General features: G+C 31.7%; 1 protein-coding gene across 1 annotated transcript in view; it reads left to right on the plus strand.

Moving 5' to 3' along the window:
* The first annotated feature begins 5,288 nt into the window (after window positions 1-5,288).
* LOC136828791 (uncharacterized) overlaps window positions 5,289-20,000 on the plus strand; it is a 148,032-nt gene continuing 133,320 nt past the window's right edge. The window contains 1 exon segment of the mRNA XM_067087017.1: window positions 5,289-5,537. Coding sequence (XP_066943118.1) covers window positions 5,417-5,537 — 121 coding nt within the window. The 5' untranslated portion in view covers window positions 5,289-5,416.

Raw genomic sequence — 20,000 nt, forward strand, 5'->3', positions numbered from 1 at the left:
TAGTCTGGCCCAGGAATCGTCACGAAGTAAGCATCAGCATTTGGCCTTGTCATAGGCACTGCCGACAAATATCAGCGTGACATTTTAAGACGTAAAAATAGACATCAGGTTAGCCTCAGCTCCTGGATTCCTACTCCTGAAAAGACGTTTCTTCTCTCTTCGTTTAGGTCAAGTCTCTTAATACACCTTTTTTTATTATAAGTGATACAAAATTAATAATGATAATAAATTAAAACATCTACCAGCTTTTAGCCCCTTTAGTTCTTCTACTTATAAAAAAAAAAAATTTTTAAGCTCCAGGTTAATCACTTATTCGGTATTAGTAGAATTTTACATAATTGCCCTGATACTTTTATCTCCTTTCATATCTTTTTATTGTAAATAAATAAAGTCACCTACCATCTTTTAGCTTCTTTATATTTTCAACTTATTAGACATGAGATTTTTAACCCTAGGTTGATCACGTATTCGGTAATAGTAGAAGTTTCCTTAACTGGACACGATTCAAATCAAGCAAACTTGTTTTGTTAGAAGTGCCAGGAGAGAAAAAGGATTTTTACGAGAGAGAGAGAGAGAGAGAGAGAGAGAGAGAGAGAGAGAGAGAGAGAGAGAGAGAGAGAGAGAGAGAGAGAGAAACTGAAAGAAAAGTTTGACGAATATAGTGTATACTCGCACTTATTCTCTCGGGGCTTTTTTCTATTCCAAAATATCACACCACCAATACCTTTCAATATGCAATTCACGATACCTTGGTATAACTTACACCCGGGGGGAATTATAATTGCTAAGTGTTTCGTTCCAGGTACGATTCGAAGCGATGCCTGATATAGAAACAACGATAGACAATCTCAGACCACCCAGCTAACCAGAGAAATGAGTTGTTATTGATTATGCTATCTTGGTGGAAATAGGTTTATATCGATTCTAAGTACACAACCTGAATTCGACAAAACAAAGCATGAAATTATCATCAACAAATGACTAACATTATTCCATTTGTAAATGAAATAACATATTGTCACTAAAACTAATTTTTGTTATCGACTACGCTATCTTGGTGGAGATAGGTTGATATTGATTCTAAGTACAGAACCTGAATTCCACAAAACACACGCCAAGGACTAACCTAATTTGATTTATAAATAAAACAATATAGTGTCACTGCAACTAATTTTATGCCCTTGTTTACAGAGGTATTCTAAAAATATCATTACCATGCAAAGTCTTATTTTTGAGGAGAGCCATTCATTGTGAAAACCCGTGATCTTTCACTTTCTGACAAAATATACTTTCTGCCAAAGAAGCAGGTCAAGTAGCCACGGCTGGACAAATCACCAACGAAACAATTATTTCATGGTACAAATTCAATGAATTTACACATCTCTTTGGTTCAATACCTACAGAGAGTCAACGCAGCATGGACTTTCCGTTTTTGTGCTGCGTAGGCTCTAAATATCTTTCTTATTCTGAAATATTCGAAAAAAGCTGCATGTATTCCTCGTCTTTATTAAGTAGCTAAGCTCCCTAGAGCCCCTAATTCTAATTAAGGTGAGCTCTGGTTTTTTCATTTCATTTCCCCATTTTTCCTTATTAAAAAATGATAACTTTCCTTTTCAAGAAAAAAAAAATGTAAACCCTGCACTTTTAACAGCACACTGTTTTTCATACAATTATCATAAAAAAAGTACAAAGTCTTCAGTTAATTAAAAGATCTGTTCTCGCTTCATTCAAGAGATGCATCGCCTAAGGAAAAATATTAACAACCGAAACGGGAGATAAATCAGCGACTCACTTCTTTCTGCTGTCAGCCATTCTCATTTGCTTCTACGCTTCCTGTTCAAATACACACCATCGATATATCTGTTATCAAATATACATGATCAATTTGTTTTTACTTTTTGCCTTCGAATACCCTAAAAGAGAAAAGTACTATTTTTCAGAAGTGAAAAGGACTTATGTTTTCCTTGGACTCAGCAGAAGTAACTTTAATGCAAACTACGATTTTTTCTAAAGTTAAACTTGTATAATTAGTGACACACATAACACAAAAGTTACTGCACCTGTTTTTTCAAGAAATACTGTTTCAAGGGAGGCTCACGTGGACAGCGTATTAAGAAATGATAAAGAACAAAGTTCAAATTTTCGTTTGAATGGGAGATTTGCAGTGAAGTTCATCAACAGATTGTCAAAGAAATAATCCCTTTGCATTTGTTCCATTGAAGAGAATATAAATTGAATGGTTAAATCGTACAGTACATTGCCAGAGCTCTTTGATAACAGAGCTACTAATCTTTAATTTCAGAAGGAACGTTTAAACAAGAAACAAGTGTTTTGCAAGGAATGATTACACACGGGAAAAACACAGTAACTCGGGAAGATGCATATTGGGAAAATACCTTTATAATAATTCAGTAAGAAATGGAAAGCGTGAGATATTGTTATTCTTTGAAAGCAAAAATAGAAAAATCATTTATTTTCTTTGATCTGCATCCAACATCCCATGCAATATTATGGCTTCTACCTCAACTGCAGTCATGAAGAATTTTAGCGTAAAATGACACGATAAACAATGTACCAGTTTTCTATAAAATTAAATGTCGTCAAAACAAGAAACGTAACTGAAAATGTCTTTCGTGAATCTAACCCGAATAAGTCTTAGGAAAAGTCAAAACATAACCTCATCTTTTATCTTTGCAGTTATTTATATTATACACACACACACACACACACACACACACACACACATATATATATATATATATATATATATATATATATATATATATATATATATATATATATATATATATAATATATATATATATATATATATATATATATATATATATATATATATATATATATATATATATATATATATATATATAGATAGATAGATAGATAGATAGATAGATATAAATATACATATAATACATGTATATATATATAATATATATATATATATATATATATATATATATATATATATATATATATATATAATACATATATACAGTATATATATTTATATATATAGTGATTATTTTTTAGAGGTTACGGCTACGTTACGTTGAATAATTATTTTGTGATAGATAAAATGTTATATACTCAGGAATAGCTTTGTATCGAATTAAAATTTCTGAAAGAATTCGAGTAACCAGTTACCCTTAATTGATATATTTGCATAGTCTTAGTGTCCTATAGATTTGTCAACTGGGAAATTTTTCATAATTACATTCTATTCACAAATCTACATGCTTTCGTGACACAAATTACAGTCACATTCTTACATTTTTTGTATGTATTTATTAGTTCTTAATTTATTATTTCTTTTCTGATAACTGATCTCTTCTTTCTATATTTCCTATTACCTTCTGTTACTCTTTCATGCGAAGCTTTACTTTCAAGTAAGTGTCCCCTCGAGGTTTGTTCCATATGATTAATTTTCTGAATAATAATAATAATAATAATAATAATAATAATAATAATATAATAATAATAATAATAATAATAATAATAATAATAATAATAATAATAATAATAATAATAATAATAGCATGAGACTTGAAATGGAGAAACAAAACCACAGTTATGTACATGTTCATATATTTAAGGATAAATTTATACAGAGAGCTTTCGGGAATCTCCCTTTTCAATCTCAAAACGGGAATCGAACAGAATTCCCCAAAGCTATCTGTACAGATTTATCTTTAAAATATATGCACATATACTTAAGTGTGGATTTGTTTCTTCAATAATAATAATAATAATAATAATAATAATAATAATAATAATAATAATAATAATAATAATAATAATAATAATAATAATAATAATAATAATAATACTAATAATAAAGGCTAAAAAGTATGTAAGATGAAAACTTTAAAAGCTGAAAAATTTATTCATAAACAGGAAAATTATATTGCTTTAATTATTTAGATACTTTCATCCTGAAACTTTTCCTCTTAACGCTTGTCATTGTATGCAATATTAATCATGTCCTTTTTGCTTTATTAACTCAAACCTATTTTTAAACAATTCCTATGAAATATATTCAATTTTTTTTATTTAGCTTTGATATTCTGTTTTATTGACTTGACTGTAATATTTTGTTCTTTATTTTTGTGATTATAAATAAAAATCATTGTTAGTTGTCTGTTGATCAATATCCCTTGCATAATTTATTTTTATACTAAGAATACATCCACTACTTCAGTTTATTATAATTATTTCGTCTTAAAAATTACGAGCAGTTTGCTCACACTCTTATTAAACGTCAAAATAACTTAAAAATGCACTTGAAATCAGAAAAAGACAATAACGGAGGACTTTAATTATGAAAAGTTCATGAATAGAATCTTCCTTCGTTTTCGTAAATTATGCACGTTATCATTTTATGGTTCAGTCAAAGGATTATTTTGTTATTCGGTATGCATTAGATAAGCAAGTCGTAATATGCATTTGCATGCAGAAAATGTACCAAGAAATAAGAAAGTAATGCCTTTTTTTCATATCATGGCCCATCGCCAGGAAATTTGGCCTATTCCCGAGAGAGACTGAAAGCATAAAACTCATCTTTTTCTCACAAACCGACAATTTCGAAAAAGGCCATAAACCGTCATCAATCTTGAGAGATGGTTAATGAGGGAATCACAAGACGGTAACGTTTCCACCTGCGCGGATGCAAGGATCCTGCACCCGCTGTGGGAAGAGAGAGAGAGAGAGAGAGAGAGAGAGAGAGAGAGAGAGAGAGAGAGAGCAGAAGCATAGGTTGGTGACCGTCCACCGCTTCAGTTACCTAGCGAACGTTACATGGTGTAGACGTGTTCGCTCGCTCCTCCGGTCCATTTTCGGTCGAGGTATCTCCTCCTGTCACGGTTTAGCATTGATTTCCCTTCTCGAGATTTCGTGTCGTGATGTGCTTCGCTGGTTTTCTCTTTATTGCGGCGATTCCGTGAGACACACAATCGCTGTGCAAATGCTAGTGTGAATTTTGTGCTCTTAGATTTCGAAGAAAGCTCAAGTTTGCAAACCAGTGGACAATCGTTTCCGATACGCTTCGAGGATATTTTTGTAGTGCGAGGAAATCTGTGAAGTTAAAGGTTATACAGAAAATCCATGTGAGAGAGAGAGAGAGAGAGAGAGAGAGAGAGAGAGAGAGAGAGAGAGAGAGAGAGAGAGAGAGAGAGAGAGAGAAATGCCCACGGCCTTGACTCTTCCGAGAATAACATGTATGTGCAAGGCAAACACTGTGACGAATTGAGAACTCTGTAAATACCTGGGAAAACACTGACCTAATGGGAGACCGTGCACGTTTAAACTCTCGTGATTGCCATAACAACAAATAGCATGGGGCGCCTTTCCGCAACAGATTGCACAAGCAGGAAACTAGGGCCAATTAGAGACTAAACTAATGGGTGGAATTCGAGACAGCTCGCCTGTATCGGGCGAGCTTATGTGGACTGTGTCACTTCTTTGCGTAGTCTTCGCCGCCTCCGCCAAGGTGATCCAGCCGAAGACAGGTCTGGAATCGAGTAAGTACCACGAGAGAGAAGTATGAAGAGGTAGTATGAGGAATTAGTTTTCTTCTTGTATTTCAAAACATTTTTATCTATTTATCTATTCATTAATTAATATTTTTAATAAGTGGGATCTCTTCTTTCTGCATTTCCCTTAACTTCCTATAACTTCTTCCTAATGAACACCATACTCTTTGGAAGCTTGAATTTCAAGTCGATGGCCCCTGTGGTGGGCTTCTTGCATATGAATTGGTTTCATCTACTAAATAATAACAACAATAACGTGTCACGAGGAGAGGCACCGGATCTATCGTTCGAAAACCGCAGTGTTAGCCATGCAAGCCTGCCTGAAAACTTCGAGTCGTGTCACGCCAGGTCGTTTAGATATATTGTTTGAGTTCGTCTGATGTACCTGACGTTTTTACACGGGTCTTTTTGACGTTCGTGATCCTTCGTATGTGTACGAGAGACTCAGAATGATCAGAATGATTTTTGTGAATAATAACTACATGTAATTTGTTTTGTGTGATATATTTTATCATATATTTTACTTTAACTAGTTTTCTGTTCGTTACTTTTATCTTTCTAAATGTTATTGTATTCATACTATCGTTTTTGTATTAAAGGAAAATCTTCCAAGGTAATGGAAATGGCTTTCAACACATTTTATTTCGTTTAAACCTAGAACCGTGGTGTCACTCATATCGAGACGTGAACTAATTGAAAAGTTCCATTTTCGAAAAAGGTAGGATTTTATTGTTTTTTTTTTTAATATTCGCTTCTTTATATTAAACTTCATCTTTATTCGGTATGTAAGGTATCTGACCTTTTTAGAAACATTTCAAAGGCATATGCAAAGAATTTGGATTCAGACTTTCGGTTATTCTTTTTTAAGAAATCGTGAAATTTCACCCTTGATAGCATTACGCTTATATTCACACACACGCACACACACACACACACACACACACACACATATATATATATATATATATATATATATATATATATATATATATATATATATGCATACATACATACATATATACATTCATGCATATATATATATATATATATATATATATATATATATATATATATATATATATATATACATACAAAGCAGCCTTTAGTTTGATGTATATGTCAACATATACTAGGTATTAGGAATTTCATCATAATATATCTTAAATTACAATACATTTTTTATTATGCGGCAAAAAAATTAGATACATTTCAATATATAATTACGAGAGTCTAAAAAAAGATTAAAGACAATTTTGTTGTTAACTGAAAAGTCACTGAAGTAAATCAAAACGAAACTAATCTTAGGAAACAATGAAATACTGAAAAATCGAATGTATAGTTAGTGTATTTTTTATACCAAAAATCAATTACATAGTAAGTACAGGTAATGACTGTTTAAGTACAAAAACATTTCAGATAATTATGAACTTCAAAAAAAAAAACTTTGTACAATTTTGTCCCTCACAAGGACTTACACACACATACACACACACACAAAGAAACAAGCAAACACACACACTCACTCACACACAATGTATATATATATACAGAGAGAGAGAGAGAGAGAGAGAGAGAGAGAGAGAGAGAGAGAGAGAGAGAGAGAGAGAGAGAGAGAGAGAGAGAGAGAGATACTCAACATTACTTCTTGCATGTCGCTCTATTTCCCCATCAATCAAAGTAAAACCTAGAAAGCACACATGGACTAACATTTTCTCCAAAGCGAATAATTTATCTTTAAGTTTTTATGGCCAATTCTTTGCCTTACTTCAGACACTGAAATAAACGTATAATTAAACGGTTTCTTGCTCCTTAAATCTTGTCTTTATTTATTCTTCTCAAGGAATGACACGAAAAAGAATTCTCTCTTCCTAATTTCTTTCGTTTTCTTGTTTGTAATTCACGACAAAACAAAGACTATATTTAAGTGCTAATAATGATATTTTTAGCTTTGTAGACACACTTCTTACTCTTAGAGACTACAGCACTGGTTCCTGTAGTACTGTGATACAGGAGTGTTATAAGTAATAAAATACTTAAAATAATCCTGTATACTACTTAGAAGAATCAGTATATTAATTTAGGTATAAGTAATTGGTCTTCTCACCTAATTTACATTTCTACAGCACGAATTTTTCACTGATACGTCCCAGCACTTTTAGTCATAATATTATTTAAAATTTATTTAATACCCTAACTCTGTCTGTTTGCCTGTCTATCTGTCAGTTCAAATAGACACACGATGTTGAAATACTAGACTTCATGTTGTTTACGCGCGTGTAGATAACTGAGAATGGAGGAATATAAGCTAATAAGGTGATACGTCTAAGGATATACTGAACTTATGAATCCTATTAAGAATGATAAAAATATAAAAAAAAGACAAGAAAGTATATAATGTTCTTTGCATCAACAAACAACCAGGAAATATATTCTTATAAAAACTATTCACTCGTAAGGAAATCACAATATAAAGAGGTAATGTGTTGGTAATGATAATAATTTTGATGTTAATGATAATAATAATGATAAGAGAAACAGGAACTGGCCATGCAAGTGCAATTTTCAGCGAATAAGACATTGCATTTCACTATATAATTTCTTCGAGGAATTATCAACCTTCCGTGTACATTATATATATATATATATATATATATATATATATATATATATATATATATATATATATATATATATATATATATATACATATAATTAATGGATTTCATTATCGATTCCATCATTCAGCAGAAGTCGTATGACAAAAACGTGATGTATGAATGACATCGTGAAAAAGCTGTTCACAGCTCACACAAGCGAGGAAAATCAATAAAGTTAAAGTGTTTCACACTCTGTTGTAGGAACTTGACCCTCTTTTCAGACAGAAAGAAGATTACCAGCTTTTTGCCAAGAACGATTATTATATATTTCATTTACGTACTTTTGTAATATAACTGCCGAATGGTATTTGTCATAGTTTTTATTACAGCTAATAAGAACAATTATGTTTTATGACTGAGGAAAAGAAGGATAATTATTTCATTACTCAGTGAGTCATACCTTCAAGGCAATTTTTTTTTTACGTCTCATGGTAATATGAACGAGAGAGAGAGAGAGAGAGAGAGAGAGAGAGAGAGAGAGAGAGAGAGAGAGAGAGAGAGAGAGAGAGAGAGGGGGGGGGGATAATCAAGCCAAATTCAAGAGTTATTTTTCTTAGTAATCTATTTAGGAACTGTTTATGAGGATTTTCTGCGCATAATCCAATTTGTTTGATTTATCTAAACTGGCGTGTTCATTTTTTTCTTTTTATTTTCGTTTTAGCTTTTTGGAGGAATATCTGTGAGAAATTAGGAAGGGAGATTCAGTAAAGAGTTTAATAAAAGAGTAGAGACCGATTACTGATGAAGATATATCTATATAAATAAAACACAAATGCTACAATATTTTAAGTTTCAAATTCCGTATAAGCAGCGAAATTAATTCCCTTTTCTACATATTTATACAGACTTTCATTATACATAAAGTGTGAAGATGAAGTGCTTGTATCATGCATGTTCAAAAAATCAAATACTGCGTATTTAGTTCAGTGTGAGCCTGAGTGCTATTCATACAGAAATAAACATTTTATAGCCTGGTTAATAATATTTGCAAAAAAAAAACAGTTGTAGAAAAAATAGGAAATAAACACACACACATGTATATATATATATATATATATATATATATATATATATATATATATATATATATATATATATATATACATATGTGTGTGTGTGTGTGTGTGTGTGTGTGTGCGCGCGTGTGTACGGCTGCGTGTAAGTGTGTATTACAGAGAAAGAACGTTTGATGCATCATTCTGATATTTGCACATGAAATATATCGCAAACCTTTTCTTTAAGACAATTCTGTTGCAAAAAACTACTTTTCATAAAATATTTTGTGATATATATTCCGTATCCTTTTGATTTGTTTAGAATTTATCTCGTAACTTTCACTCTCAACAATGTCGATTCATTTTCCGACCGCATGCAAATCTATGTAAAGAGAATGTTTACGAAAACAGTAAACACACCGATTTCAATAATAGAATATTCTGAAGCCAAGGAAAATGTGACTTTTCATAGTAGACGAATGGTAAAGAATAAAAATATACGAGGAGAATTAAAAAAAAAAAAAGGAAGGGACTCAGGGTCAAAGATAGTTCACTATCAAGAAAGAATGAAGAGATTATGGACGTTATCAAAGGCGAAAAGGTTGAAAAGGAGCCCTTAAGGTGTTTAACGAGCCAGGATGGGGACCATCGATGGAAGCGGGCGAACGAACGAGACTGAAAGAGGAAACATTAGTGCGGCTGAAAGTCTTTTCTATTTGTTTTGATAAGAAAAATATTTTCTTGAGTATGAATATATATATATATATATATATATATATGTGTGTGTGTGTGTGTGTGTGTGTGTGTGTGTGTGTATATATATATATATATATATATATATATATATATATATATATATATATATATATATATATATATATATATATATATAAAACACATATTTATGTGTGTGAGTAAGTATATATTTCTGGAAATCATTTGTAGATTCTGACTAAGCAGTTATTTTGGCTGATTATATCAATATCTAAGTTTTAACTTAATAGCAATGTATATATGGGTATTATGTAACAAATTAGCAAGTTTTGGCATTTAATCACAAGTAATTTCCATACTAATTCCAATGATTTGTCAAATCTGTTACGAAATTTTTTTCTGATTAATTAAAGGAAGTTTAAAAAGGTTCATAATTCAGATCAAAATACGTGACATATTTCAATGTAATAAATTAATATTCTACGTATATTCGATTTATTACATTGAGTTTTGATTATAACATAGGTACAAATATGAAAATTTAACTTTTCTTTCGTAATTGGAAAACTATTCACGTGAATATGAAATCGCATAATACCTGATTCAAGCATTTCCTGACACTGAAGAGAAAAGCAATTAAGTTTAAATCGAGGCTGAACTGGATTTTAATATTTTAGATATCGGATATTTTAACTATTAATATTGCGAACTGGTCATAGATAACAAGATACTTTCTCGAGGTGTGCGCTGTGTACCGTACTCTTGGATAGTAAATTAATTTATATATATATATATATATATATATATATATATATATATATATATATATATATATGTGTGTGTGTGTGTGTGTGTGTGTGTGTGTGTGTGTGTGTGTGTATGTGTGTGTTTGTTTGTTTGTTTTCAATGCTTGCTTCGAAATGCACTCGATATCTGGTTTTCGTGGCCATTAAATAGACTTAGTTAAATGTGGTAGGATTTCACCGTAGAGTTTTACATGTTACATACTGTAGGTGTTAACGATGACAATTCTCTATCTCATTACTGATATGATCAGTATTCTTTCAAAGATGATAATTACATAACAAACTAATAATCTAAACACTTACAGAAGATTTTTTGGAACCACTAATATCAGAGGAACACGTAAGAAAACATGGAAAGGGATTACGTACTGCTAATCTGTAAATGAAACATCAATAACTCGTATGAGTTGGCGAGTAACTTTTTCTTCATGGCCAATCTTAAGTTAATATCTTAAATAAATAAGCTTGTAAGCGATGTAGGCTATTAAAAAAAATGATGAATAACTCACAATTCTGCCCTGGTTATCGATCTGACCGGCACTTACGTAAATGTAAGTTGCATTGAGAGAGAGAATGTCATGCGAGTCTCTCTTGCTTCTTCAGTATGTCTTGTTATTTGATTGCCATATGATAGTTTTCAGTATTTTCTTACCGATAACAGTCATTTGGAAATATTCTCGCTCGCCTAACGTCTAACTGTAGTTGGACAATTTGACTTTATTTCCATCTTGTGGGAATTATCGTGAAAATTATTTTCGTGACTTAAATGTTTCTTGTAACGTGATAGTCATATATTTGTTCTTTTTTATTATTATTTTCTCACCGATGTGGGTCATTTGGAAATTTTCTCGCTCGCCTAACGTCTAATTGTAGTTACGAAATTTGAGTATAAACAGCATGCGGGAAATCGTGAGCTATTTTCCTGACTCTTAAATGCTTCTTGTAACATGACTGTCATACATTTGTTTTTTATTATTTTCTCACCGATGACAGTCGTTTGGAAGTATTCTCGCTCGCCTAACGTCTAATTGTAGATATGAAATATCCTGTGGGAAAATATCGTGGAAGATATTTCCAATAGCTATGTGGCAAGATCGTAAACTAGAGGTTGAAATACGAACCACGTGTTTAATAAGTTTAGGCATAACTGCTTCCGCCCTTAGGCCGCGCTACAACTAACATTCCTAATCTCCTCTTTCCATATCCTGGCTAAATCCCTGAAAATATTCCCCAGGAAACATATCACAATGATTAAGGAATGATTAAGGTGCGTGAATAAGAGTTATGCCTTGTAACCGGAGGGAGAAATCTTAAAAAGCCATTTGCCTACGATATAACTCACCTTGCACAAAGGCCGCTGCTTTTGGGTGCCTTTCCCTACGATTGCGCGTCAAAACTGCCGGCGAGCTTTATAGGGACGTTCTTACGTGTTCCGTGGTTTATCGCTCTTAGCTTATTGCTATAATATGCCCGGGCCATTGCTTAGGTTATTGCATATTATTGCTCTTCCTTTCTTTTGTTGCCCTCCTTCCTCGGCCGGCTATTACCCCGTAACTCTTTCTTAGAACCCTCGCCGATTGTGGTAGATCTGCTTTCTTCAGAGGTCATCGTGCTGACACCAGCCAAGGATACGTTAATCAGATTTGGGAATCCTTTATTGAAATAAGTGTTTGGAATCTTTAAAATATATGAAAATTTATTTCGGCCTCTCACATATTAGTTCAAACTCCACACATTTTAAATTTCTTGAACCTTACCTTATTAGGACCAATATTTTCTTACATATTCCAACTGACAAAGTGCCAGCTGATGTATGCTACTGATATTCATAAATCTTTAGAATTTTTTAAATACATAAGAAATTATCCCGGCCTCTCGTCATACTAATTCAAACTCCAGACATTTTAAATTTCTTAAACCTTACATTATTGGGTTCTATTTACTCGCATTTGACAATTGGCATGGGAGGAAACTTTGTGTGTAGTATTTTTCAATGTCCGTGTTGTTATCGAATTTTCAATATCCTGTAAATACCGACTAATACTTTCCTTGCATATTTCAGTTAGCTTAGTGACAGCTAATGTATACTGTTAATACTCTAGTTGGTTCTCATTGAAGGTTGTAATAGGTTCATGCCATTCATACAATAGATTTTTCATGGTCTGATTAAAAGAGATTTCCAAAACTTCTTAGAACTGTGGTTGAGCAGCCCATTTCCCCAGTTTCCAAACCTTTATAAAGCCATATCCATTTTAATTTATTGCTTCTCATGAGACGGTGATAGTGATTTAAGTTTCACTCAATTTTCCCAATTCCTTTCCAACTAGGGTTTTATATGATTAAGTGTCTATGGGAGTCATGAAAGAGAGAGTTTTCATGCTAACAAAAGTATATTATATTATATGATTATGGAAATAATATCTGTAAAAACAGGAATTTTTTTTCCACGACTGAACATTGTGAAGAAAAAATAGAATTTCTATAATTCGCGGATTATTTACTGTATCTGAATGTTTCTAAAATATGGTCAAGAACGAGTTATAGTCGATCATATTCATTTGATAGTAAGAAAACCAATGGTCACATTTTTCTTTAGTTGTATTCAAACGTTTTCGAAGAACGCTTATACAAGATTAACAGTCAGGTTGGGTAAGATACAAAAATAAGCATTGAACATAATGCAGCGGAGGGCTGGGCATTTATTTATTTATTCGTGTGGTAATAGGATACAACGAGACCCGAACAACCAGAAAAGTAGCAGCCGCGGTCCTTTTCTTACTTGGTCTTATTAAACATTTTTCATAAGTCCCTTCGAATGTATAACAGCGTATAAAGAGAACCGAGAGTTCACTCAATACTTGTCAAATGATAACGTCAAAGCTATTCTGCGAATACACTTTTGAATAGAATCGCTTTTGATGTAATATTATTTGGATAATACTGGGATGAAAGTGAATCTGAATAATTTTCTTTCTTCGAAAGATGATGCTGTTTGATATAACTTACTCGAAAGGGAGTAATTGTGTTTGAGTTTGTGTTCAAATTCGCTCTTATGTCTAAGAGAGAGACTCTCTCTCTCTCTCTCTCTCTCTCTCTCTCTCTCTCTCTCTCTCTCGCAAAAGAAAAACTATTTATAAGAAAGTCTGCGTATATAGGTATAAAAGGAGTCGACGTATTTTACCAGTTTCTGTCGTTATCCAAGTCAAGTTAAAGATATCATGTCCATGTCTGAGATAATCAACGCCAAAAAACGCAGGGAGTAAGAATTCCAAATGTCTTTCTCTGCCAGAAACATTACTATACAAGTGGAGATCGAACGTGACTTGGCATTTTCATAAATTCCGTCTCGACTTATCTCCCTTAGAAAGTAATGAATTCCAAACCTCCTTTCTGCGGGCATCTTGCAATGTTAATACGACAGTGAGGCATATCCCTTTCTTGTGAAAGACAATGATATTCAGAATAAAAGGTTGGTTTCCGTTCAGCGAACGGAAGATATTTTAAATTGGTAAACTGTAGTTTTTTTTACAGTTGAATCTGTAGCTATGATGCTTTGGTGCAACCATTCGTTTATTTAAGACACAAAACCCGCACACGTACACACACGCACACACACACACATTATATATATATATATATATATATATATATATATATATATATATATATAATGTGTGTGTGTGTGTATGTGTTTATTATAACTTTATATATATATATATATATATATATATATATATATATATATATATATATATATATATATATATATATCAGGTTGAAGAGGCAAAGGCATGTATGTCTCTCACAAATATCAAGTTTAGTATGCCAACGTTTGACATCACGGCACATCATCATCAAGGCTGGAAAATTACAGACTATGAATACTTGAGGATGCATCATGTGATGTGCAACGTTGGCATAATAAACTTGATACTTGTGAGAGACATACATGCCTTTACCTCTTCAACCTGAGATGTTTGTCGGGTCTCTTTCCCTACGATTCTTCTAAATATACATACATACACACACACACACATTATATATATATATATATATATATATATATATATATATATATATATATATATATATATATATATATATATATATATATATAATATATGTGTATATATATATAGATAGATGCAGTAATTTTCAAGAAAAGTACATACAACTGGAGAAACGATTCCAAAGAGAGATTCAGTTTGGTAAAACAACTGAAATTAAAGATGCTTATAATCAATTTAATGTTCACAAAGATCAGTACAATTGACGTGACCTTTCAGACAAGGAACATTTGTCTTGGATTAACTCAAGTAATGGACCAACCAAGGAAAATCAAAGCACATTAACAAAGAATACTGAGTTTCTTTAGCACCTACTTTAAATTTCCTTCGAACATATTGTGCTTAGTTTTGTAAGGCGTAGAGAAACCTTGACAGAAATTCCTGTATTTTCACTGGCCTCCTTTATCAATTCAGATCCTAAGAGTTTTTTTTTAGAAAAGTAATATTACATTTTATCATTATTCTTCGATATTCAACAGAGTTTTAGTTAATTTTCCAAGTGCACACAGAAACTTAGACATAAATTAACATATTTTCACTGGTCTCGAGTATTAACTCAGATTCAAGGAGGTTTTTTTGAAAATTATTATTATATTGTGTTATCATTTTTCAAAAGACCAGTCAGTTTTATTTAAATTTTCAGCGTTATTCTTTTTGCCAGTTGTAAATGACCGTATGTTTATTTATTCTTTACATGTCTCGCCCAAATAAACGAAGCACTGTACTCTTAGGTGATTACATAAACATTGCTGCTTCTTAGGTGAGGAAAATTCTAAACCAGTATACTTTTTATACAGTGCTATTATATATAAAGATTATATTTAGACAGTATATTTTGAATATTGAAGGAATAATGCAAACAAAGGATGTCCTTAGGTAATTCTTTCAAGCCACTCCTTTAATCTCTGTTGTTTTTTGTACGACTGTGTCTTTGTTTTAATCCATTATTTTCAATTGCAAGTAGTTTTCTTGAAAATGGTTTAGAGAAGAAGCGAAGGAACTCATAACCTATTGCTTCGATAACCTCGTGGTCATTTTCCTGTTCACACTTTTCATCACGTAGTTTTGTGAGAGCCTATATATATATATATGTATATATATATATATATATATATATATATATATATATATATATACATATATATATACATATATATATATATATATATATATATATATATATATATAATATATATATATATATATATATATATATATATATATATATATATATATATATATATATATATATATATATATATAAAGCAAAATGCAACGGAATGGTTGTTTCACTTTTCCCTTCATGGGTATTTGCTTTTATTTATACATTCATTACTTTCCATATCTTCGTGATTCTGTCATTACACACAAACACACATATATATATATATATATATATATATATATATATATATATATATATATATATATATTCATATAGATAAATATAAATAAATTATATATATACATATATATATATATATATATATATATATATATATATATATATATATATATATATATATACTACAACTCTCACAATATTAATGAACCTGCTATGTAGGTATCCTTCACAGCTACCCTTTCATACATTCACACACAAGGACCAATTACAGTGTTGAACACCTTTGCACACAATTTGCCGATCATTTATCTTACACCTACTCATAAATCTATTCATCGTTTCGTTGTTGTTGATGTTCTTTTTCTCTTCTTTCTCTTTCAACACATCGGAATTATGCCCTCTGTTCCACCAGCCTATTTTCAGTCAATAATTTCCACATGACCAAAATATCTTAATTTTCCCAGGTAACATTTCACCACTCCTACATATCTCGATATTTCTCGATCTGTTAACTCTAATTGCACCATATTATATATATATATATATATATATATATATATATATATATATATATATATATATATATATATATAAATAAATGGGTGTATGTATATGTGTGTCTGTGTGCATATAATATATTATTATTATTATTATTATTATTATTATTATTATTATTATTATTATTATTATTCAGAAGATGACACCTATACATAAGAAACAAGTCCGCAAGGGCCTTTGACTTGATATTCAAGCTTCCAAAGATTATGGTTTTCATTAGAAAGAAGTAACAGAAGGTAACAGGAAATACAGAGAGAAAAGATCACTTATTAAAAAAAATAAGTATGCAAATACGAATTCTCAATAACATTAACTTTTTTTCTTTCATTTGCACATAATATCCAAACTTCACTCCCATACAGGTGGTTTTGCTCAAAATCCTCAAGTATTCCGACCTTTACTAGTACAGACAAGCAATGTCTCTTCTTTTACTCAAGCCTTCTGTTTCGATTCTTCCACCATCTATATCACAATTCACTGTTTTATCTTCCTGTGTTCCTTTTCACTCCATACCATTCCATTTAATCAGCTGTAATGACCTTCAAAAACTTTTCAAAACTCTTATTACTTTCTTCAGTATGTCATCTCTATCCTCTTTACCAGTGTATCATCAGCAAATATAAACCAATGCATACTCTATTTGCACGTTTCCTCTTGTATCAACTACCTCTGATATCCTACACTGCTCCATTCATAAAAGAATTGTTTTTACATCTTAAAAGTTTTTGAATTGAAAATACTCCTATCATTCACCCCTGTAATAATGAACTTTCAGAATATTCATAAAGACACTGAACACCTGTGGGGAAATAACACGTCCGTTTCTCATGCCCAATGTTACATCAAGATGGTCTCACTCGCTTCTGCACATTCTAAACCGCGCCTTTCTTCCTTGTTGAAAAGTTTTAATTCCCCTCAACAACCTACCATTTACTTTATCACACGTCCACGACACCCTCCACTTTCTCTTCATTCTGTTACAAAGCTTTTCTAAGTCTGTAAATGACATGAACAGCATTCCCTCTTTACTTTAAGACTCCTCACATATCTGTTACTTATCAAACGCTTGAACCACACGCACTTTTCTTTGTCAAAACCCATGCTATTCTGCTTCTCGTAGCCCTTATAAGTCCCACCAAACACCTTGCTTGATATACTATGCAATCTTATGCTTTATACCTCTTTGAGTTGCTTTTGCCACCATTACGTGTAGACAATGGAACAATTACTCTTACAACCCAGTGCTTGAGTACTTTTAACTCCTTCAGATATACCTTACAAATGCTGGTCAGCCAAACAGTCACGCTACCAGAACTGTTCTGCAACATCTCACTTGCAATACCATCAGCTGCTCGTGTCTTTCCATTCTTCAACCTCTTAATTTTTCTTCATTTGTCCTCACTAGCCACTTCCACAGAAAAAGCCTTAAACTCAATAGCAATTTTCGCTTTGCTTCCATTCAGCTCTGCCTCTGGTCTGTTATTATTATTATTATTATTATTATTATTATTATTACTCAGAAGATAAACCCTATTCATATGGAACAACCCCACCACAAGGGCAACTGACTTGAAATTCAAGCTTCCAAAGAACATGATGTTCATCAGAAAGAAGTAGGAAGAGGTAAAGAGAAATACAGAAAGAGGAGACCTCACTTTAAAAAAAAAAGTAAAAATAAACTAATAAATTAATAGCCGCAATTCTTCATTACTCTCTATGGATCCAGAACTGTGTTCAGTTTTGACAGCATCCCTCTATTTACATATTCTCTGAAATTACCTCACTGACGAACAACTTATTTTCAGTAAAACTGTTACCCACCTCGTCATACCTAGTTTAATTACTTTTTCCTCATTCAATTTATACTTTCCTGGCCTGTCCATCATTTTATATCTTTCAAGTACACTTTTTCCCTAACCGGGCATGTCACTGTACATGTTTCATCAATTTTCCTCCGTATGTTATTCTCACTACCTTTTTAAAATGACCACTTTGAAATGCATTCGCAGCCACTTTACACTTTGATTTTCATTGTAAACTTGTTTCTATCTTACTAATGATCGTTATATCCATTATTGCGTTTTTCCATCCGCTGTGTAATAACGTATAATACTGCAATTCAGTTTTCTTACCATTTGCTCTTATTTTCAAGGGTGTTGCATATATATATATATATATATATATATATATATATATATATATATATATATATATATATATATATATATATACATATATATATATATATATATATATATATATATATATATATATATATATATATATATGTATATATATATACATGTATATACTGTATATATATATGTAGGTATGTATGTATGTATATATATCGTAGCATAATATAATCAAAATCATCGATTAGACTTATAGGCTGGATTACGTTCCCCCAACATCACTGTATACAAGCAATCAAGATCAGTAAGAAAAGAAAGCTTCTCCAATTTCTGGGAAACACACGTAATAACGAATTTATAAGATAGCCATTCGATGTTCTCCTAAAGTAAGAGTTACCAGAAGAAGTAAGAATATTTCAGGACCGTGTGAGAAAGAAGGACAGAGAGAAAATATAGAGATGAATAAAAAATGCTGTCTGTTGAATGATCGACCGGAGCCCTGAATATTGGATGGGGAACACTAGTGGTCATTCGCAAATGTAAACAAAGAAAAAATTGATGGCAGACTATAACCCGACAAGCGCCGCAAGAAAAAGAAAATACAGGTTTTAAAACTTTTAGTAAAATCTACAACTGAATTTATAGAGATGAGAGTGGCAATGCCACCTTGTCTTGATTTCTGAATTGATTCGGAGGAATACTCGGGAAATATGAATGGCATTTAAAAAAAAAATAAAAAATCTACTTACTCCAACACATGTACGTACCAGTTATATTTTGAGACGAGCAGAGTTCATTTGGCCTAACCTTTCCGATTGCTTTACAGTCACCTGGAAGAAAAGAATTAAGATAGCAGTGTTAAAGATGCCACAGGACGTTTTTATAAGCATATTCCATAGTTAGGATATATGGAAGAAACTGATGACCTAAAGTATATAAAAAAAATGTTTTTGATATCTATAGATTTTAAGTTGAACGTTCAGAATACCTGTCGACTTTTAAATAGTTTTTCTTTGCAGTTACTTAGCAGGATGAAAAGGACTACCTAGTCCTAATCTATCAGGGCAGGTGGAGTGGAAGGGTTCATTAAGAGGTCTACTGAGATATGTAGGATACGGAAATACAAAGCAAGAACTCTTAAGAGAATTTAGCGACCGATGAAAAATACAGTGTA

This window comes from Macrobrachium rosenbergii, chromosome 43 (genome assembly GCF_040412425.1).
Source record: "Macrobrachium rosenbergii isolate ZJJX-2024 chromosome 43, ASM4041242v1, whole genome shotgun sequence".
NCBI lineage: Eukaryota > Metazoa > Arthropoda > Malacostraca > Decapoda > Palaemonidae > Macrobrachium > Macrobrachium rosenbergii.